The following is a 23689-nucleotide window of genomic DNA, read 5'->3' on the forward strand; positions in this document are numbered from 1 at the left end:
TGAACTGTCAGGTATGCCCACCAACCAGCACAGCATGTAAAGGCAGCTGCTCCATCTGTGCAAGATCTCTTCCCTCTATCAAGTTTCCACTTCAGCTGAAATGTCAGAAATTGGTGTCTAGGGAGAAAAAAGCAGAATGAGCACCAAAGATGAAAGGCATCCAGGCATAAGCACATCAAAATGCCACTGTAGAGTTAAAAAAAAAAAAAAAAGAATTAGCTGCTTTACATTAGCAGAAAAGGTATGTTTGCAAAGCCAGCATGCTTTAATATTTAAAGATGTATCACGCATCAATAGCCTGTGATTATCTCACTCTGAATTACTGCGTCCTATCATGGCTACAGTAAGGGAGAAAAGATATTCTTGATTTCTCAGTATTAGAAAGGGGAACAAAGCATTAATTTGCATGTTGCCTTTCCATCTATGTGCAGTTTCCTGCAGTGTTTAAAATTGCATTATTTAGGGCCTGTCTTCAAAGTTTTGAAATAATTTTTAGCAGAACACTTAAACGTATTTACACTAAATGGAAAAATAGGAAAGCTGTAGCATAGAATATCTAGCCATCCTGAACTCCAAACACTGGAAAACTGTATTTGACAGAGTAAAAACCATATATAACCAGTCAGTTGTTTTCATTTGCTACAGTTCTCTCAAGAGATGTAAAATGATTTATTCTTGTTGATGATTAGCCATGTGTCTTGTTAACTGTGAGGTTTTTCCCTGATCAGTGTTCCAGATATGTATTTTTCTCCTCTCATTAAAAGTATGTGCATTTCTGTATTTCCAACAGTTCTTGAGTGTTCATGAATGGAGGGGGGGTGGGCACCAGTACAATACAGGGTCATTTAGTTATAAATTTCTAATATTTGGGATTGGAAATAGTCTTGAATAGGGCAAAGCCCTTCATTTCAATGGGCTCTATCAAAATCCTTCATCACTGTTAATGCCATATGACAAAACCATTCCAAACTGCTGTTTTGAAGACTCTCCTTTAAGCGTTTTTTACCATTGTTTTTCAGAGCTGAAAACAACCTTTTCCAAGTGCGCTCATTGCTGCCAATTTTACCTTGATGTGCTGGATGTACATCTACAGATGCTGGCCACAGATACTTTAGGAAGACTGAACCACCAGATCCCCCCAAGGTTTCCTCCCGCACACCTGCAGTTCCCCTGCACGCTCAGGATCTGGCAGCACAGCAGAGCATGATGAGCAAAGATGATGGCAAAGTAGCCTGGCTTTAGTGCAACTACTCTGAGGCCTTTAGCATTGATCTGAATGAGAATTCACAGTCAATGACCTTTCTGAACATGTCTAGTGTGAGTCAAGGCTGGCATCATATTGTCATTCCTCCTTTATCACTGAAGTAGAAATTTGCCTCTTCTATGCTACAGCTGAGATCAGCTTCTCTGGTGTCTTTGCCGGTAGTGGTTCTTAGCATTTCTTAAGGGCACTTAAAATTCCTCCCAGCAGTTGTATTCTACCTGACAGCTCCATGTTTGAGCTGGTATGCTGCTAGGTGAAGGTCAGTTATTTTCAGCTCCTCTTTCTGATTTATTTGAAAAGGCAGCCTGATAACTGATGAGCTCTTTAGGTTCTTCACAGGTAATGTCATTCCACGGTCTGGTACTTTTGTAAGAACGTGTTTACAATGCAGCTGGTTTCCTCTCTAAGGCTCTGGTAGATCTTTAGCCCTTGAAATCCTTTTTTAGCTTTGAAATTAAAAAAAGTTTTTTCTTTATATTTATTTAAACATTCTGTTTCTTTCTGGTGCTGTATAGCTTTGCTACCCTTACACTGCATGAAATCAATACTGCAGTTGGTCACTCCCTGTGCGCTCTCCATTGGTTCATGTAACCCTACTCACATAGATGAATTCTCCTATTTTGTTGATGCTTTTTCTTAAAAATCAATATTAAGTTGCTTATTTTTTGAAAATATTTCTTTTAGCACCAGTGATTTCTGTCCTTGCTGGCTACTTTTGTTAGCTTAGCCTCATACTTTTTGGATGTGTTTTTAGTAGCAATGTTTGCATTATCCAATCAATAATTCCATAGCACACAAGGATGTTTGCTAGTGTTCACCTTGAGTTGATTCGCTTCTTCGTTGTTCAACTTAGAGAACGTTTTGCACCTCTGTATACAGCCATGAAGATCTGACTCCGTAGGGCTGAAAGCTGTTTTTCAAAATCCTTTCATAGTCTGTCAGTCTTTTGACAACCAAAGTAATACGAGGAGTCTATTCCTTTATATGCCTCTCTACAAATGCTAGGACACATATCTAGCCCACCCCAAGTGCTGAGAGCTTCAGTTGAGCCTGTTCCTTGTTTTGCATCCAGTGTCCCTTTACCCCTCTTACACTGCAGAAGCCTCAGCATCTCCCCAGCTGCAGTACTCAGCAAAATCACCCTGTCAGGCCAGTCTATCAAAACTCCAACATTTCCACTACTGAGGAAAAATCTTTTTCCCAGGCTTCACTGACTCCCAGTGTCATTAAACTTGTGGCGGCAAGTGCTGTCAGCTTTTCTGATGGGATTTCATCCATTTCCATCTCCCAGGAGCTTTTCAGTCTCCTGCAGCTTGTGTCAATGCCTGGCTCAGGGTTTCCAGTTTTCACTACTGCTTGGCACGAGGGTTGTCTAGAGTAGCTAACAATTTCTTTTAAGTGATCTGCACATCTGCTTTTGCTTCTATATTAGCTGTGAATATTTTTTTCATTTTTTTTCTTTGTTTGGCACTTTTCCTCCATTTATTCTCCTGCTAAAAATGCTTTGTCTTTTCCCATTATAGCAGAAGCATCTGCTTTATCTGTTACATTTTTCATCCTGTCTTTCCCTACAATGCTTTTCACTAGTGGTTTAGCTTCTGCTACTCCTGTGCCTTCTTCCAAATTTCTTCTATTCTTACTTTGGAGCTCTCCCTTTTCTCGGCACAGGGCCACATTTTCTGCCTGTGATTTTCTCCTGTTATGACTCTTGTAGTTTAATAACTTTACTGCTGAGCTAATCTTGGGACTGCTGAGTCACTTTCACCTGTGTTTGACAATGCCTCGAATTCTTCAGCACTGATCTGAGCTTTCTCACAGTATCTTTCTGCAGTTCCATTTTGTACTGTTTGCCAAAGCTGGCTACTGCTTTAAGTCATTAATTTGCCATTTCATTTACAGGTTGGCAACGTCAAGATTTTGGTCAGTAGTACCAGTGATAGTTTGGAGTCACTGTGTCTTGGAAAAGTGAGTTGCATTTTGTTTTGCCACCTATCAAATGTGTAAGTCCATATGAGTAACTACAATGCTTTCAAGAAGAGGCATGACATCTACCTTAATGACTCTTTGCCAAGAGTCTTTTCTGATTCGTCTGATTCAGACTCTAGTGTCCTACCTCAGGTCATGGCCTGTGCTGCATTATTTAAGGAGAGCAGCAGAGAGTTATCCTTTCTGGACTATCTTCCCAGTTTCTAACAATAAAAAAAAAATGGACTTCATGTACCAGATGTTTCACAAAAACCACTGTGTTTAAACAGCTAATAATGGAAATACCCTTCAAGATTCCTTCTAAACTCTATCTGAATTGATTTATACTTTGGGATCCATTATATTTTTTCCCAATGAGTGACACAAAGCAATTAAAAGTTGTGTAAAACACCTACTTGATTTTTTTTAACCTCTTGAGAGATCCCTTGAACACCCTCTAGCGATACTAAAAAAGGAACCATGAATATTTCTTCACATGTCAACATGTCCCTGTCTTACATGATCTTATACCACATTTCCTGCACTGTCTTTTCCTTTGTCATCTCTTGGTTACCTACAAGAAATGTGACTTCCCTAGCCCCTTGAGATCATGGATTTTTAAAAGCTTTTGGTGGCAGACTTTGGAAAAAGTACTCTCATATCCACATGCTCATAACCCACTTTCACAGAGCTATAAATACATTTGTAGGGCATCACATTGTCACAAAAGCTCACTTCCCACACTTATCCATGGACCCATTAGTTCTACTTTTTATTACCATTTCTATGAATTTGCAAGCATATAAGTTGGACCTATTGATCTTTAGTTCTTGTCACAATTATGGGAATTCTTTGTAAACACTGATGGCACATTTCTCATCTTCCATTCCTCCTCTACTGCTATTAATGTAAGCAGTAGCTTGCTCCACAGTAAGTAATTCCACAGTTTTGTAGAGGAGTTCTTTCAGAAGCGTGGAGAGGACTCTTTAGAGGCATCTTTAGTTCTAAAAGAAGACACCTTAAACTTCAGAGACTTGTAAAGGTTCCTCTAAAGAGAAACCTGGCTTTAGTCACCTGGCTTGCTGTAGGCTTTGGCTATTTATTACCATTCATTTTGCCAAGATCTTTCACTTGTGGAACCACTTTGGCTGATACTTACCATGTTTCCCTGTAGATCGTTATTACATTCTTGGTCAGTAATAAAGACCATGTCAAAATGAAAGTCATGTTGCCACATTCTGTCAACGATACTTTGGCATTAATTGTTGAAAACGTTTCTGTTCTTATTACTGTGTTCTTTTGGAAGTGGAGCAGTAGATCTTTACAGGGCCCTTATGGACCTCAATCAGTCTTTGTCTGAATTATTATTCTCACAGTCAAGGTGCCAGGAGTGTTTCTTCCCAGGGTGCTTTCTGCTGGCAGACCTTAACTTTTCAGGACCTTAGCTTTTTGAAGTTTATATTTACCAGGAGCCTCCATGAAGTACAAGCATTAGTGTTTTGCACAGTCACTTTTACTGGAGCAGTAACCTGATCCCATTTGCATGCTCATTTTACCCATCAACAACTGTACCAAAGTACCACTCTTCCTTTTTTCATCACTGGCATCTTCATTTAGCATTTTTTTTTATTCTTAACCCTTATCTTTCACTCTTAAAACACTCTGAATATTGTTTCTTGATATGGTAGCAGTACACAGTTCTTTCTGTTAAAACGTGCTATCAAAAATTACTTGTTGTAACTATTTGAATATTGCAGTGCCATATGTGGGAGTGAATCCAAAAAGTGCTCTCCTCTGACACCCACCCAGCACAATGGAAATGAGCAGTTTAACACAGTAACTTTAATCACAGACAGACATACTAACGTAATTGAGGTTTGTTTTGCTAACAGTTGGCAATTCTCAAAATGCAGATATTTTTAATATATTTTAATATTTGTTCTTCCATTTTTGTGACTTTCTCCCCTTGGTGGAGAGTACATAGTCAGTTACTAGTCTTCTAACTCCTTCACTCCAAAATTCTGTCATTACCCAATGTAACCAGCAGTTTTCTTATGCAAATACTCATTGTTCCCAGTATGTTTCCCCTTTACATAGCTTGTCATTTCATGATAATCACACAAGATCTTTATCTTTTTAAAATCATGCTGTACCAACAACGTAAAGAACATAAAGGAATCCAAGAAAAAAATCCAGTTGAATGACATGAAAAGCAATGGAACACTTATTTATGAGTTTCTATTCCTTGAAAACATTGATCATACAGGAAAGGATTGTTAATCACCATATTATTCCTCCCCTTTCCCTTGTGAAATATATATTTAGAGCAAAGTCAACTCTCTTCTAATGTAGCAAAATTATAATTGAATTAATCTTTTCGAACTGAATGAAATACAATGTCTCAAAGACAATTCTCTTTCTGGAAAAAAGAATGTTTTGTTTTATGTCTGGTTCTCACCCGTTCAGATATCATGATGTCTAATGGTAAGAGGTAACCTGGAAAACAGTAAGCTCAAGCTTTTGCATATAGACTGAAAAGTTCTTTAGAAACAAGGAAAGGTGTGTGTATATGCCTCTTTAGTATTGCTTTGGTATTAAAAATTCAGATCCCATCTGGTTCTTTACTCATAGCCTACTTTAGGAAATGCCTAATCATCACAGAAGTAAAAATGCACCTTTTGTTACCGGCAGGTTTTCTGAAATACCAGATTTCTGTAGTATGATTATTAAAGATATATATATACATACACATAATTTTTTTTTTACTGTAGTGGATACATAGAACATATGTAAGTGTAAAAGTGCAACAGTGTAAACAGTTTTACTCATCTCTGATCTCAAACTATTTATGAGAAAATACATGAATTTCTTATAAAACAATCCATATTTCAGTGTAAAAAAAAAATAAATCAGGCCAAACTTGCAATAGCTGCATGTCAAGTAATCTACTCTGTTCATTTTGTAACTCAGGAGTGTAAAGTTTTTACTCACAAAGAATGCTTCTTTCATGATGCTGTCTATGACATTAAAAGTGAGTAACATTACCATACAGACTAAAATCTCACAAAATTGGAATTAAGTTCTTCTGCTAAGTTAACATTAAGCAACTAAACAGATGCCTACAACAGATTTTTCATAATGAAAAGCTTTATAAATACAATTAAGTCTGTAATTTGAATCATTTTATGCAATACCATTAAATACAAAAACTCTGTCAGAAACAGAAGAGGAAAAAAAAAAAAGTTACTGCTCATTCTGTGATTTCCTGCCAGGATATTAAAGTATTTCAAAATGAGCCATGCATTAGTAACACAGTGTAGGATTAGGAAGACTGTGGGATCAAGTGTTTCAAAAACCAAAATGGAAATGCTTATCTATAGAAAGTGGAGCAATCTATTAATTTCAACAATGTAGCATACTGTGTGCACACCTACATCTCCCAAATGTAGGTAGTGAATACGTGCCAGCTTCAGTTCATTGCTTTTTTTTTTAGTAAATTGGAAACTTCAGAGAATATTCTGCATTTACTAAGGCAACAGTGAGATTCCACATGTTATATGTTAAAAGATTTTGAGTGAGCTAAAATCAGACGGTTCATTAGGTTAGTACATAAAACATAACCGTAGCCTCCATCAGCAATTTACAGACACTCCTTTTAATATATTAATACTTTAGAGAAAAAGTAAGATCTTTAACCATAGAATCAAGTTTAAAGTCTCTAGGAACTAGAATTATTTGGAGAGATTTTTCTTTGATATAATTATTTACCAGCTAGTCTCTCAAACATACTGAAACCAAACATCATTCCTAGCAGTAGTAGAACAGAGACTTTCAAGATCCTGAGACTATAAATACCCACAAGTCTTTTAGCTGCCTGCATAATTGGCCTGATTTTCCAAAATTACTTCAAACATAATAGGTTTCCATGATTTTTGCTGACCATCCATAAATGTAAGTGGATTTCACTGGGACGTACAAACTGCTCAGCATTTTTTTTCAAAAACTACATAAACAATTTAGGTACCTCCATGACTAAAGCAAAGCATTCCTGTTTGGAAAGCCCATCCCCTCCTTGAGCTGAGCTCCTTACCTGAGAAACTGACTGTCAAAATGAGAAGCTATACACCTAACATACATCTGTACCACACAATGAGCAGGAATATCAAAGTAAAACATGTCTGCTTACCTTTGCCTTGCGAAAATGGTACACTACCAGCATGCTTATGAAGTCCAGAAGCATACAGAGTGTTTGGAATGAGATGATAGCCAGCCGTAAATACTTGTCCTCCTGTGCATAGCAGGGAGTATCATCTGTACAGTAAGAACATCCTTCCCTGCAGGGTAGGCAGGTGTAGACTTCCTCCGATAATTCACTGCCAGAAAAGCGATTTTCTGCATCCTTTCCTGAAAGTATCAGAAGGGTAAGGGGAGACACCTTTAGTTGTACAGGATGCTCCATACAGCAGCAAAACAGTCCTCTGCTGACTCCCTCGCCCTCCCGGTTGGCCCCTCTCATTAAGTTACAAAATGGCTTGTCAGGGCTGCTTTTCTCATTTCACCCTCCTTTGTCATGTTCAGAAAATGCAGACCAATTTAGACATGAGGGAAAATGACCTTATCAAATGCCAAATGCTCTCCCATTGTATTTAATGTGGGCCAAATCTGCACGGGAAATTATTTGAAGGAGACTTCTGAATGGGGAAAAATTACATCAAAGATTCAGGAATAAGGAAAGGATTTTACAGACCCATGAAGAGCAGACACATTAACTACCTAATGTTCACAGTACAAGCTCTGATCCTATTTCAGATCGTTCCTCAATTTCATAAAGACACTATCAGTGAATTAATTACCTTCAAATTAGATAAAACCCTTCTTAATTAACATTTGTTCACCATGCTGTTGCATGACTGCACTACTCTGTCCCCAAAGCAAAACCAGTGCACTTACACTAAGTATAATTTTCCATTGTTCACACAAGCACACCAGGAAACCTGGAGAACCTACTGGCAAGTTAATATGTTGTCTATGAAAATTAGTGATTCTTGAGCTGACATTTCAATCCCACCAACAGAGGACACCGGAGGACTCCTACTTTTTCTGATCCATAAACACTTGCCCGTAACCCCCTGTAAAGGCTGCTTACTCTACAGGCAATTAACGGATAAAAAGGTGAAATAAATGGGGTGAAAAAGAATATTGTTAAATAAGAAGAAAAACTGAATTAGCTGAAAATGTTTAATGTAAGCAAGACAGCCTCAGGAACTTCCAGAAACAAGAGAATGTGGCCGAAACCAAATCAAAAGTGTGTTAAAATGCATGTTAAATTCTCCCACTTTCGCAAGACCAGAGAATTGCTCCACTGTCTTTGATCAAAAGTCCTCTCCATCAGTGAAAGGAGTAAATCATGAGTTGTTTAGTCTTAATTCAAGAGGCAGCCTATTCCACCAATGTTGCACACGCATACTGACTGATGAAACTCTCTTCAGACTTTTAGCTTGAAACATTTGAAGCAGAGGGTTATTTACAAGGGTAATTATTTCTTGCTTTCTCAAATCTATGTACGAGTGCACATGAGCACACATCTGCTTACAGACAAAGCCTGAGAAAGGGATAAAAAGCCTGTATACCTAAGTCTGTTTATTTGGTGTGCTGTTCCAGCAGCCTTGTGCTCCTTGTCCTCAGCGTAGGATGCTTCGCTCCTGCATCCCGCAGTGAGCAGAGAATAGGCTGGTATTTCTCATGCAGACTGTGAATTTCTCTTTGGAGCTTTATTCTAAACAAAGATGTTGGAAACCTGAATATAGCTGAGTAGTGCTGACTCATGCTGGTAGCCAGATTTTCTTAGATACAAGCAGACAGCAAGAAGAGATCTTGTGTCGTCTTGACCGAGACTGTGGGAGGCAGGAATGGAAATGTTGGAAAATAACTGTGCTTGGGGATCCCAAGAAGGTGGAGAACCTCTAAGCAACATTAATGCTGAAGATACTCTATGACTGGAACTTCTTTTTAGAGCAAACACCCATGGACCTCAGCCTGTTACCATTTCAAGAGCTTTGCCAGAAACCACCTTCTCTATATCCAACATTAACTCTGTTTTCTAAGTTACAGCTAGAGCAACAGACCCACACTGACCTCTGAGAGACAGAAGTCACAGTCTCTCCCACCTCCCAATCCAAATCTAAAGTGCTCTGCCTACTGAGTTCACTCTTTCCTCAACATCTGCACTCATGCCAACCTGCTTTTCCATGACACATCTGTTCCTTTATCATTTCCGTAAAGAGTCACCCTTCAATTACCCCAGCCCCAAAAAGACTATTTAATCTCTTTATAAACCTCACATTTCTGAGTCATACGAGACATCTGTTAATATGTTTTTATTGTGGTAACCATATAAATTATTTTCAGTGTAAAAACTTGATTACTGAAACGATATAATTTAAAACCTAAGGTTGTGATATTACTTAAGTCACAAATATTATATGAATACGGGTTAACAACTTTGCATGATCCTAAGCTTGATATTTTTACTTTTTTTCTTAATTGTTCAACCTTGAAAGTTGTTGCAAATGCATTATAATCTGTTTCATCAATCATTTTCTTACATGAGTCATGCATGGAAGTTTCTTCATGTGTATGCTCTTCACATACTACAGGGATAACAGCCAATAAACAGTTGCATGTTGCAGTAAATATCCCAGGGATATGAATTCATAACACAACAGTAAGGCTTTGCTTAGATGTGTCTGGCACCATGCTGTCTGCTGTATACAAAGGAATATCATTGATATGCACCTCCTGCACTGCCAGCTATGACTGATTATCTTTTGACTTTGAAATGATTCTTCATTATAGCTACTATAAAAAAGATCAAAAAACCTGTATCTACTTGGGATTTTACACAATGTGATAACGAATTATTAACAATCCACTTATTTATTTTTTTCTTCTTGCCAAAAAGAACAAACATTTTCCAGACCCTCTAAAAAACATTCTTGGGAAACAACTGATCATTGTATTTACAACTGATTGGGAGCTTCGTTTGCCCGCACACACCCTTGCCCTGACTACGTGTCTCAGGGCACTGCTGCCCACTGCACAGTTGAACATTTCTGCCCTTTATATCTGGCCCTGTCCCCTCACCGAAGTCAATGTAACATCAATTCAAGCCACAGATGGTACAAGCCAAGCATGAAGTTACTGCCTCTTAGAGCACTGCTAGAGATTTCACTGTGCCATGCCTTCTCCTATCTCGGCAGCTCTTTGGAATTACACATGCCTCCTCCAGTGAAGAAAATCAGTTTTTCCTCCCTCAAAAGATGGCAAAAAAATTTAAACAATGATAAGGTAGATGGACAAGAAGACAATTCTGCTCCATGTATGGCAGCAACAGTTTTAGCACTGATGCAAATGAAATGGAGGCAAACACTGAAAGACTGACTGTGCTGCAGGAGTTCAAAATGAGGATGAGGAAGGTGTAAAAAGTACCGTTCTCAAGGAGAAACAAAAAGAAAAAACTAATAAAATGCAGTAACAAAAAAAAAGGAGAAAACTGAAGAAGAATAGTACAAAGAATTGGTGGAAAGTAGTAATAGGGACACAAACTAACATGAAGTATAATAAGGAAAATGCTTGAGTACTGGGGGTGGCGGGGGGAACAACAAAAAAAGCTTAAATGCTTCAGTTGTGTCCCCTCTACTGTATTTTATTCTAGCTCTTCTCTCTTTTATCCCAGTCTTATTTTTCTGTCTGATCAGCCCATCTGTTTTTGAAATGGTCTCCTGAGGGCAACTCTTCATCAGCTTTGGTTCTCCTAAGCACATTCTGCTATGCAAAGGGTGCTTCAGCAGCTGGGACATTGCCAGCTGAGATCTTCCTGCAAAGAAAGAATGGCACCACAGACTGCTAAGTGCCAGGGCAGAGATTGCTACCATCCCAAACAAAATCATTCTAGACCCCAGCCAAAACCCAGCAGATGAATACACAGAGCAGACTGCATGCTGAGCACTGAGCAGAACAAGACTGACTCTGCTCCTGTCCTCTAATATTAAAGAAAATTAGGAACAACACCAGTAGCATCAGTGATGCTGCAGTAACACAGTGTGTGTGAACGTAACTGGACCTGTTAGCATCAAAACCTGGTAATTAGCCATAGTCATAATCCTCATCCCTGAAAGAGACCACTGAAGTCAGTGACAGCATTCATATGTGCAAAGATCTGCATGCGTGAGTTCTGTTGAAGAACCAAAGCCAAAGGACAAGTGTAAAAAACCAGTAATTCCCACTGAACTGGAAACCCCTCTTGGAACTTTTTATGTGATCATACCACCACTAGAGACAGTGAAGTCCCATATAACCCAGACAGAAGAGCCATCTCTTGCACAAGCAGCTTTTTGCACAGGGCAGGTTCCACATCAGAAGAGCAAGAGCTGAGCAGAATCTCTGCAACGCACAGATTATGCATTACTAAAGAATGAACTTTTAGGTTGAACAAAGCACCGCTGTTCTACTAAGGATCTTCCAATGCAAACCTGATTACCCCATGAGATGGAGAACATAAGTGCTTTGGAGGAGGGTGCTGCAAAAACATTAAAATGTATGTAGTCAGCAGTTAGTCTATTCTACCTATACTGATAATGCTACCTAAACATGAGCCATTAGGAGAAAGTGCATAATCATGTGCTTAGCACTTCCAGGTTAATGCAACTTGCACACGTGAAATAAATTTTTTGCTAAAACCTATTTCTGTCCTCAAAAGAGACCTTGGAAATATGGCAGTAACTCTGTGCCCCACTAGTACCCAGAGTCCTCATTAACTAACGCAGAAAAAATAGAAAGGTTTTACGTATTTTGCCACCGTCAGTTCTGAAGAACAAACTCAGCCTTGGGAGGGAAACACTCTCCTACTTGTCTTCCTATTCAGCAAGAGAACAACCCAAATTTCAGCTGTGCCCCTGCCCCACATACACTTCAGGAACCTGCAATATGTGCAACATCCCTGGGAGCAGCAACACTGTGCTGCTTTCAGTCAGAAAAACAACGAATTCACAGAATTTTTCCTACAGAGGACACAGTTTATGCAACATTGCACCTTGGTGTTCAGGGCCCCAGCTGAGTTTGCAGAGGAGGCCCAAAAGCAGTCTTTTAAGCCTTCCCACCAGCAAACCATGTAGAGTGTCCAACATCCCTGCAAAGCCATTTTATACAGCTATCTTTCAGATTCAAACCAAAACATTCACCTGGACCTAAAGCAGAACCTTGCCCCTGCTTAAAAGTCTGACACTTCAGGCACAATTGTGCCACTGTAGTTACCCGTATTTTGCTGCTGTGCAAAATCCCACTATCATTGAGAAGTGCGTCCATTTCAAGACACAACACACTCAACCCAATTTTTCAATCCACAGAAGTACAACACTGGTTATTTTTTTCTACCTATCTATCTGCTTGCTTACATCTCGAGATCTGCAAATCTTTCCTGCCTCTTTTATTTTCTTCCACTAGGAATACTTGCTAAACAATTAACAATTCTACTCACTTTCATCTCTTTTATCATCAGACTTCACCAACCTATCTCCACAAAGAGATTTTCAGGTCAGACAGTTTCTGTCAAAACTGCTTACAGGATTCATGTCTAGAATTCCTGTTATTAGCATCATTTTGAATGTGCAAATGCATACTGCAGCCATTTTAACCATGTCACCTTTTCCTTTTTGCTTTTTACAGAATGCAGCTGGGTGAAAGGGCTAAATTCCCTTGAACCACTGGTCTTTCCACCATTATTTCACTCATTTCCAGTCTCACATTAGCTGTCTCACTGTTCACTTTTTGAAATCACCTATAGAGCCTGGGGCAAACTGAGCTGCATCTGCATGAATTAAAGCAGTTCTTTATTACTGACTGTTTCAAAACTCATGTTTATGTTAGCTCACAGTAACACATATTCAAATCAAAGTGGCCCCAGATCATGCAACTGCACATCCTAAAATACCAGCATATGCAAACACTTTCATGAGACAAATTTTACTCTATTCAAAAGCTAAATATCCAACCTAAGGTAAGTGGATCTGTATCAAATCGATATGGGCTTCTCTTACCGTAAATGAAGAAAAAAGGTTATTTGCCAAGAGTTACTTTTCCCATATAAATACAAATTCTGCCATTCTAAATCAGCAGAATCACCTTCCAGCAGAGTCACGCTCTCGATGCTGACTGCAGTTGAAACCTAGGTGGCTAACACATACTAAGCATATACATTTTAGATAGGTGATAGGAGATAAAATGAGTCTCATCCCTAATGATCAATTCTGTTTCAATTTCTAGCCACATTATTTTTGTGTTTTCTGTGGCATTTGGTATGACAAAAATCTAAGAATGATTTTTTTTTTCTCTCATTCAAGGAGTTAAATCCCAGCTCCACCATAACTCACTGCACTGCAAGAGCAACCAAACACCATCCTTACTCTATCAAAAGATTCACACAGACCAGAGAAAAAGCACTATCATAAGCTTGCCTTCTGCAGCACTCCACAACATGAGAAGGGAAACAAACAGTCACCAGGTAAGCTGTTGAACAAACTGTGCTATTTATGCTACATATATATACACACACACAAGTGACATAAATATATGTATCATACATATATATGGGATATACTGAGCTAGGGGTAAGATATCTTGCCCCATCTATAAGCAAACCAGATCAAATTGATAAAAATGGGCCAACACAGGTCAAAGGAACTCAGGACTGCGAACAAATAGGGAATTCTAAAGCTTTCCTAATATTGAAAGTTACTCACCTTTCACCTATAATCCCTGTCACTTTTCACATAAGAAAGAAGAGCTCAAGAGCAACTAACATAGGAAGGAACTTGGAAGATTTATTTGCAGCTCTGTAGCACAGGGACATACTTCTACAAGTACTGTGTCATATAATCCTGCACACTATTTACCGGTACAAAACACCTGAATCTCTGAGTATCACTTAGGTACACATTAAGTATTGAATACTACTAGACATACTTCTATAGTGGAACAGGAACAGCTATGTTCACACAAGGCAGGAGAAAATACATGCTGTCCTTGAAACAGTGAAAGCTGTTCATCACCATTCCCAGGGTATCTCAAACAAACTGCTCCCACGGCAGAAAGCTGACAACATGAACCTTTGGCTAAAGGATGGTGCGAAGAAGCTGGGGATGGTATTCATTTCAGAGCAGGAGGATGCCCTCTTACACCTTCAAGCTACAGCTTTACACACTGCAGCATAAGCTCTACTAGTATAACTGCAACAATTTTGGCACAAATTCCATGCAGAGATTACACTTTGGTCATATGTGAAAGCAACAGGCATCAACATTGGGCATGCAGGTTATGTATTTCCCTGCTGAGTCAACCGAGTCCTGTTTCCCTTAATGTGGGCAACTCAGGCTAAATACCAAGCGATGTGTGCCTGGTCAAGTGTAGGCTACGTGTCTTTTGTATCATACATCCATCCAGACTCTCAGGCCTGACCCATCTCTCATACCTCATCAGCAAGTATTAGAGTTTGGATGCTCTTTTGGATTCTCCTTTGCAAATGAATTAAAATAAAAATAATTAAATTCCATGCAAAGCAAGAGGCTAGTGCATTCTAGTTTATCCTGACCAAAGACAAAATTACTAGATTAATTTCCTCAATACTTGTGCTTGAGCACAGATGCCAGAAACCTCTATTTCCCCATAGCAAGACCTTCTTTCCTGTTTTAAAATTTATTTACAAATCAAATATTCTTCAAATGGGTATGTTTTACAGGATCCTCAAGAGTATCATGAATGACAAACCAAAGGGCTAGAACTCCTTAAGTGATTATATAATCCAAGAGTTGCAAACCACTGGGATTTTACTATATAACCCTGATGAGGATAAAAAGGAAGCCTGCATTATTAATGCTAGGTCTGTTTTGATTTTTTGTTGTTTGTTTGTTTGTTTTTGTAAACTCAAGCAAAGGCACTTACTCTGAAAGCTGCTCACTGAGAAGATGTTGGGATGATAGAAACCAGCCTTGCAAATACATTTGTAGGCTCCGAGTACAAATCCGAGGCCTTTAATTGGCATGCACTGTGAGAAAAGAAAAAAGAAAAGTCATGCAGATGATCATACAACTGTATACTCAGAAGTACATGCAATCATAAAAACATTACAAGGTACCATGAGCAGACTTCTAAGAATAAAGAGGCACCCCTTCCATCTGACAGTACTTTCTCAGTGACTTTTTCCACAGCCATATATCACTCCAGCTTTTTTTCCCTGTTGTCCATCACCAACAAACAGCAAGTTGTGTTTTTTCCTGGAGAGTTTCCAGCGCTTTTCCCCAGCACAGCAGGTGGGTTTCAGAAGGCTGGAGCTCATGCTACATGAGGAGGAATGTGGCCATCCACAACCAAGCCACCAACCTTCTGCAGGCAGCACATGCTGGTGCCCCCCTCCAATGGCAACCATACCAGAGTGGAGACTGACCCAACCAAAACAAAGCCAACAACTGGTTAGAGAAAATGTCTGCAGACTTAAATCTGACCGAGGTGAAAGAGAGCAAACCTACGCCAATGGAAGCCCCATACTTCTAAGCTCTCTCCTCCTTTTTCGAGGAAGTAACGCGAAACAAGGTTTAACTCAACTTCACTTTTGCTTAATTTTGACATCAGGGCAAGCACAGCAAGTTTATTACAGTGACAGAACATCTACTGTCAGACCATTTCTGTACAACAAATAAGACTCTGCCTAGAACAGAGGGAAGTAACAGTTCAGCAACATAAGGCAGAAAGACTGATAAAACTATTTTCCCCCAACATAACTTACTTCATTTTATCAGATCAAAGTAGACTACTGTACTAGATGACTTTCCCATCAGTATAGTGATATCTATAGCATAGGTGTACCTATACCAACATGCCTCCATGAACAGGAACCAGACACTTCTAGTTCCTCAGTGAGCAACTGAACGATTTAACCAAAACACCCTCCGTCCTCGCACTTCCTTCCATTTCACTTGTTTGTGACCTTAGACTATGCTTCAATCTCTAACTGCCTGCCACGGGGAGGGAGATGCAGAGGACAGGTTTTCTGAGTTTCAAAAATCAAACGCACAACAGGAGAGAACAGCCTGCACTGACACTTTAGAAAAACTCATTTTATCTCAAGTTTCACCTTTGTGACACAATTCTGCCTGACATTAGGAAAGCCATTTTGCTTTTCTTTGCCTCAGTCCCCCAGATGGCGTCCTCTTTTCTCCACCCTTTGCCAATCTGATGGCTGTGCATGCAGTGCGGGCCTGGGGTGCTATTGGAAAATGATTAATAAGCAGGTAACCGGCATGTAAGAACACTGAAAATTTATTCAGCCTTTGTGTAAACATGAAAGCAAGAAAAAACTGAAAAAGGCGGCACAAACCACTTTTTTTTCATGCCCCATCTTCACCCTACAGAAATGTGACTGTTGAAAGGATGGAGGACAGGAGAAATCAAAGTGGGATGAGCGTGTGTGCAAGTCTAGTGACAGCAAAACCTCTTTAAACAGGCGCAAAACAGCAGTTAAAGTAGTAAAAAGAATTTTTCAGGGGAAAATTCTGTTTCGCCTTTCTGGCTTCTTGCTTTGTAACAGGAAGGTACATGCTGCTATAGAGACTGCCTTTTCTTTTCGAAGGCAAGAAAGAAAAGTAGCAGCTTCTACTGTATTCAGCGAACACTGCAGCACCTCTAGTACCACATCCATAATGCATTGCCACTGAACAAATTCTTCATATAAAATGTGTCACATGCTTATGTATTTGTTCTGCATTAAAATAAGTGTTTTAACTGAGGTTCCTTTCACACACATCCAATATTCACACCAAATAAAGGTCTGTAACTTTTATTTTATTGTCACTGACCAGTCCAAAACTTGAAAATGAAAAAAAAAAATAAAATCTCAAACTCAGTTATCTCTCCTTGGTCTAGGATATTACCCTTCTTTCCAGTCATTGGCAGCTGTAATGCACACCTTAAGAACCATCCATCAAATTCTGTTTCTTGCAGTCCATGTAATCCCATGCAAAGATGTAATAGGGATCAGAACTTGAGTTTCTTGAGAGGAGGGATGGAGAGAAGGAGGGGAAGGAGTCTAGATCCCTGCAGATGCAATTTCAAACTCTGAAGTTCCCCTGTGCTCACACTGCATGGAAACAGAACTATTTACAGCCTGACTTTTTTTAAGAATTTGCAGCGACCAGGCAGCAAAGAACACTAAATATCATGTGTGCAAAACTGGGGAAAATACTTCTCCTGGAAAGAAAAAAGTCCCTTCCTTTTAGGAAAAAAATTAACAGTTATTAGTATATTAAGCAATTGTGGTAAATGTTACATTGAAAAAGGTAATAAATAAAATGAGTAAGAGTTTGCTAGTGTACAGAAGGTTCTTTAGCAAACAAGGTCCAGATTTGTTTAATCAGGGTTCCTTCCTCAGATACAGAGGCTTTTCCTGGCTGTCTGTGGGTGAAACCACACAACATACAGCAGGCACGTGCAAGCAACTTTTGTCCTTGCCCTGGCAAACGGCACCCCAGTTCCAGTGATGGTGCTGGCAGACCCAGAGCCCAAGCCCTGCAAAGCTGTACTAGCTCAGCTACAGCAGCCCCCAGTACCAGTCACGGGCTTCAGACCATCAGAAACAGAGAGACTGAGCAACCCACAACAGACTGTACAGACACAGCCACTAAAATATTAACCTGCTGCTAAATTAATTCAGATTTATAGAACTTAGCACCAAAAAAAGCAGATGTGTGAAAAATATCTGCCTCCACATAAGCAAAAAAAAGAGGAAGCATAAAACTGACCTGGTTTCAGATTTTATTATAAATGTGAAAGCAAAGCTCTGGGAATAAAACCACCATATTCCTGAGTATTTTTCTTCATCAGTGGTCATCAGCTTTTTTAAAATCATGCTTTCTTTAATTCATAAGAACAGCTACCTTAGGCTAGAACAGAAGTTCCATTTAGGCTTGTATCACATCTCTTATGTGCCCAGCAGCCAGTGTCAAGGAAAACGGTGAAAGATGTAGGCTAGCTATTGAGTGAGCCTTCCCCCATACACCCTTCAGGACATCATACTCCTAAATGGAATTTGTATTGCTTTAACTTCCAGCTATTAGTTGTTATAGATGGCTTAGTTACAATTAAGATAAGCTTTATCATAATCTTTGCTAAAAAGAGAGTAACAGGAGTCTATACAATTCACATTTACATTTCACAGCACATTTATTCCACCTGTCTGTTCTCTGGCAGTGTATTTTCAGCTTTACAGTATTAGTATAATGTAACGACTCCTAGGCTTAACATAGTATGCTTTAAATTATACAGTCAGCTCAAAACATAAGATATTCAGTGAATATTTATCTTGAAATTATTTATAAATAAAGAGCTCCTGAATCAACACAGATGCATCTAAAGCAATTAAAAAAAAAGGCTGTATTGGCTTAATTTTATGCTACTCGTTATAAAGGATGAAGTTGGAAAAATCTAATGTGATAAAGAATATCTCTAGTCGAAAGAAAATACATCCTTCCAATCACCTGTGCAATTGGCTTGGAAGTCTGAGCCAAACCTGGCATAAGAGAGGCAGAGCCCTTCATCAGATCCGATTAGCCATAAACCAAGTGACAAAGTATTCAGCAGATACACAAAGCAGGTGTTACCTCCACACCAGAAAACAGAAGGGGAGAACAAGGCAAAAATAAAGTAGTTACTGAAGAGAAAACATGTGGCATCATGTCCTGCATGTAATTTAGAAACTCAGACAAACCACTAAATAAAATCTGTCTATGGCATTCTGGAGCAGAGAGGTTGAACCAGTAATTTTAGAATTAAAAAAAAAAAAAAAAAAAAAAAGACTAAAAATGCAGCCAGCTTTGACTGGGGTATACCAAGTTTTTCAAAGAGCAGGTTTTAAAAACTGTATTCCCACATGTGTACAGCAATAAGGAGGATGTCTCCCTTTTCTAAAGTCAACTCCATGTTTAAAGGATGTAGTAAGAGCAAAGTCATTATAGATAAAGTTTAATGGAAATAATACAAATAAGTCCATATTTCTTTGCTCTGGTTAGGGGCAGCACATAGGGAATTTCTAGAAAATGCTACGTACGTAAGAGTCATTTTGTGCCTGGCCCAGGATAGCAGCTGGAGCAGGTTGGTGGTCTGTGAGACCCCAAGAGCTTCTTTCTGATCCTGTTTATCATTTTGTCAAGCATGCCCACTCATAAAAATAAATGAAAGATGACAAAAGTCAGAGTAAAATTCTCTCTGCTGAAATCAGTGATGGCTCTGCCATTGAAAAGGCTTTACCCATTGTGTTTTCTCACGTCATTTACCCTTCAAGAGCAGAGTTTTTTGTTACAGTCTGTTTGCAGCCCCAGAAGTGAACAGTGAGCACATCCATGCATCCGAGGACCTTGTGCATCACCCAGGAGCACCCTGCTTGCCCCGGGACAGCTCAGGAGGCAGCCAGCCTGCCAACAACACTACTCATAAACTTCTCTTCAAATACAACATTCTGTTTCAAAAGGACAGAACAGGGCTGGCCACTTCATAATTTACGCTGCAGGGTTACTTGATAAGCCTCTGTAGCTTTTCTCCTTTCTTCTCAGTGCATTGGTGGAGTTAATTATTTTTAAATTCAAGTTTAAAAATGTGTTTTCCAACAACAAGGGACTAAAATGACACTGGGCTGTATAAATCCTGAGTCAGATAAAGCACAGAGACAGCTGTCTGCTTAAAGCAAAGGGAGGCATCAGGACAGTATTTGTCTTGATAGTTTGATGCTTTACTAAAAATTCCTCGCTGCTTTTTAATGTGATTTTTCATTATTCTGGTTTTGTTAAGCCATGGGATGACAGTAAATACCAATGGTAAAGAGTCTCAGCTCATCCACACAAGTCATAAATGACATGTGACTACTGACAAACCATGAACAGAAAAGTTAATGTCAGATCACCCCCACTCTGAGCAGGAAGGCATATGCTAAATGTAAGAGAGTGCAGAGTCTTTAACTCTAATTAACCTGTTCTGCAATGTGAATCAGTTTGGTGACCAGGCTGTGTGTCTGAGGACATACGGGACTCACTTCTGGCTCTCATCTCCATCACTCCCATGAAGCCAAAGTTATCAGCCCATTGGTGGACAAATGTGACAAAAAAGCAAGTTGCTAGCGGGGAATTAAAAACAATGGTGGAAGTGGAGCGTTTGGCAAAGAAATGGAAGAGATGAGATCAGAAATATGTACAAATCATGGCACTTGCTTAGAAGACAGCGAGAGAGGAACAAGTTTAATTTAGCAGTGTTTGAAAGCAGGTGACTTGGGGGCCACAATGGGGCTAAGCAGCAGAAAACTCATCCAAGCTGTTGTCATGTATATGGAGAACCCAAGGTCAGCTTAAAAACTATCCTTCCCATAGTTGGGATCCTTTACAGAAGGATGAAAACACAACAATTACAGCAATTTTCAGAGAACGGGTAACTTGGACACTCAAAGGTTCTCAGCAACGTCAATGTTTAAGACAGATTTTTCATTACTGCTGACAATACCTGTGCCGGCTACAATCAAGCTACCTAAAAAAATAATCATCTCTTTATATGACAGACTGGCATTGTCATTGGAAACCTGAATATCATTTTAGAACACATCAAACTTCACTTCTGATTAACAACAAACTTACAATTTCTTCTCTCCTAGAAAACTGCACAGCAATTACAGGGGAACCTGTTAACAGACACCAAACGGACTGATGGTTTTATAGCCATTACATAACACAGTGTGATTAATTTGAAGGCACTTTCTCAGGGCCAGACTTCCTTGGCTTTGAGGATAAATGGAGACATTTTTTACTATCAGCACAGGTTAAACTGCATTTAGAGCAAAGACTAATTCACTTCCTACCTACACTGGAGAGAATTCTCCTTATACGGAATCTCTACCCCTTTTTCCCTGTCACTAGGATAATTTTATGCTTTATACATGGGCAATACTGGAAATACCAAACATTGTCTGCAGAAGACCTTCCACAAGCTGTCAAGGAATATGCCAAAATACAGAGGTCCTTCACCGCTGGACAATTGGTTCTGCCAACTACTTTTGAATCCATCTGTGACTTGCCAATTCAGTGTTGCAAAAGTTTGCCTAGAAGATGTAAGACACAGTAAGACGCGATTAAGAAAGCTTGCCAAAACCTGCAAGAATGTGAGGCGTTTCCAAAAACATTTTGGAATGTTTTGGTGGGGTGAAAAGCTGGATCTATTCCTGATCCCCATGAAGGGTGCAGTTCTGAGCAGTGGAGTACTCTTTCTCACCTATCCGTATTTCCCTGAATTATTAACAAACTAGAAGAATTTTGCAATGTTTTAAAAAATGCAAACCCCCTCTATTTTGAATTACCTACTGATTTTAACTTTTTTTAACCAAATTTTCACAGTTGACCAGCCTGTCAATAAACGCGATACCCGCACTGTGACAATACAAATTACTTTCATTTTGAAAGCCATTTTGCATGTTTATAAACTTTATTAAAAATGTTTATTTACAATACTAAGAACAGCCATTTACATTTTCTTCTAAAGGCCAATAGGAAATACTAGAAGAGCCAGTCCGAGCCAGTAACTCATCAAGATAATTGTGGCATTTAAGCAAAGAAAACTCATTCAGAATAGGAAAGGGTAATAGAGGGTGCATGGGAATTGCACAGCTCATCTCACAGAGGGGCATGGCCAAACATCTTGTAGACTGTGCCATTCTTTAGAAAGAGCCTGACTCTTAAAGCACCGCCAGCATGGATAGCCTGCTGGCCCTGCTGGTTGGAAAGGGAAAAGGTTTCCTATAGCTTATACAAAAGCTAACCAATAGCTGCTATAATCAATGGGTAATTTAGACGCATAATTCAAAGAAGCAAATATAATGGTGGAAAAAAGTGCACAATATTTTAATGTTAACCCAGACAATATCGCTAAACCAACATTTTCCAGCCAGCTGCTGTATCTGTCATTTATACTGCATTTCCCAGCAACCATTAATGTAAGTTACCTCTTGACTATTACATGTTATTTTTAGGCTAATTCCACACACCAGCAAGACATATGTGATCACCCTGGAAAAGGTGTGTAACAGTTTGTGTCTGTCTGCCCAACCAACAGTAACTTTTGGACCTACTGGCTGGTTCCAGACAGTACAGTAGGGGTGGGAAGCCTACTAAGTTCCCCCAAACTTCATGAAAACAACATCCTGGCAAGAAGAGATACCCATCAGTGTCCCTGCTGAGGGACAGACTACATCATGAGGACATACCTTTCATTAGACACTACAGAATGCTCCTAGAAATGCCACAGCCACAAGAAAAGCTTTAGCCAGCACTGGTGCATTCTTAGACGTCAGTTAACAGCATAAAAAAAATGCATTAAGAGACCAAGCTGCACTAATCTGATGTTCCTGTTCCTTGGCATTCAGTCCAGCTTTAGGACAAGTTGGCCCATTTTTATAGAGGTTGTTGCTACTTCAGACTGCCAGGAGTCTTGAGTCCAACTATGTGAAGTATAAATGATGCTCCTAGTCACAAAATAATTTCTTACTGAAATTCTACTTGAGTATTTTGTGTGAAACATGATTGAGAAGATGGCTGTATTAAGGATCTAAATTTTAGTATCTTTGCTGAATTTTGTGGTATTCTTTCTTTTTATATTAGTGCAACATTAGACAGCAATTGAATGAAACCTCACTGGTACTTGAATGAAGACACAGCACCTTTTATCACAAAACATGGTCCATTAAATGAGTTTTTCTGTTTACTTGGTAGTCATTGGTAAAACAAAACTCCCAGTTAAGTTCTTTCCATCAGCAGCATGCACTCTAAAAGCATATTTCTTTCATTCAAGAAGATGGTCACGTCCTGCAGCAGCATGACTTCACGACTGATCAATATCCTTTTATTAATTTTGCTTTATTCTGGATTGTAGCCTCTACAGTTTGACAATGTGTCAGCTCATCAAGAAAGTTAGTCTTGCTTACAAGATAGTACCAGAACTTGAGTTTTTCTACTTGTCAAAAATATCTCCGTGTTCCAGCCACAACTGTCCCATCCTCAAGGTTGGGTTGTCCCTCAGAACTGAAGTTCAGAGCACAGTCTCTAGGTTTAACCTATGATCTGAGCTCTGTTAAACCAGATTCCTTTTGATTGCTTTCGATCTTATAATCCGGCTTCTTTCAAAATTTCATCTATCAGAGGTAACAATGATTTTGTGACAAAGACATCAGCCCTCCTCTTGCCTAAGACAGTCTGCAGACTGTCAGACTACTCGGGACCATCATAAGGGTCATATCGCAGTCAGAAGAATCACCATATTGTTGCTGTCAGAAGAAATTCCTCCCAAACTCCCATTACTTGACAGTACCAGCTTCACACTGATCTTCAA

General features: G+C 39.3%; 1 protein-coding gene across 2 annotated transcripts in view; it reads right to left on the reverse strand.

Moving 5' to 3' along the window:
- Window positions 1-23689, reverse strand: part of GPR158 (G protein-coupled receptor 158) — a 210039-nt gene that overhangs the window by 105414 nt on the left and 80936 nt on the right. For both annotated transcript variants that reach the window (XM_037386259.1, XM_037386258.1), the window contains exons 3-4: window positions 15224-15326; window positions 7416-7633 (exon numbers count right to left, since the gene is read on the reverse strand). In XM_037386259.1, the coding sequence (XP_037242156.1) occupies window positions 7416-7633; window positions 15224-15326 (321 nt within the window). The remainder of the gene's footprint in view (window positions 1-7415; window positions 7634-15223; window positions 15327-23689) is intronic.

Source organism: Falco rusticolus, chromosome 4 (genome assembly GCF_015220075.1).
Source record: "Falco rusticolus isolate bFalRus1 chromosome 4, bFalRus1.pri, whole genome shotgun sequence".
Taxonomy (NCBI): domain Eukaryota; kingdom Metazoa; phylum Chordata; class Aves; order Falconiformes; family Falconidae; genus Falco; species Falco rusticolus.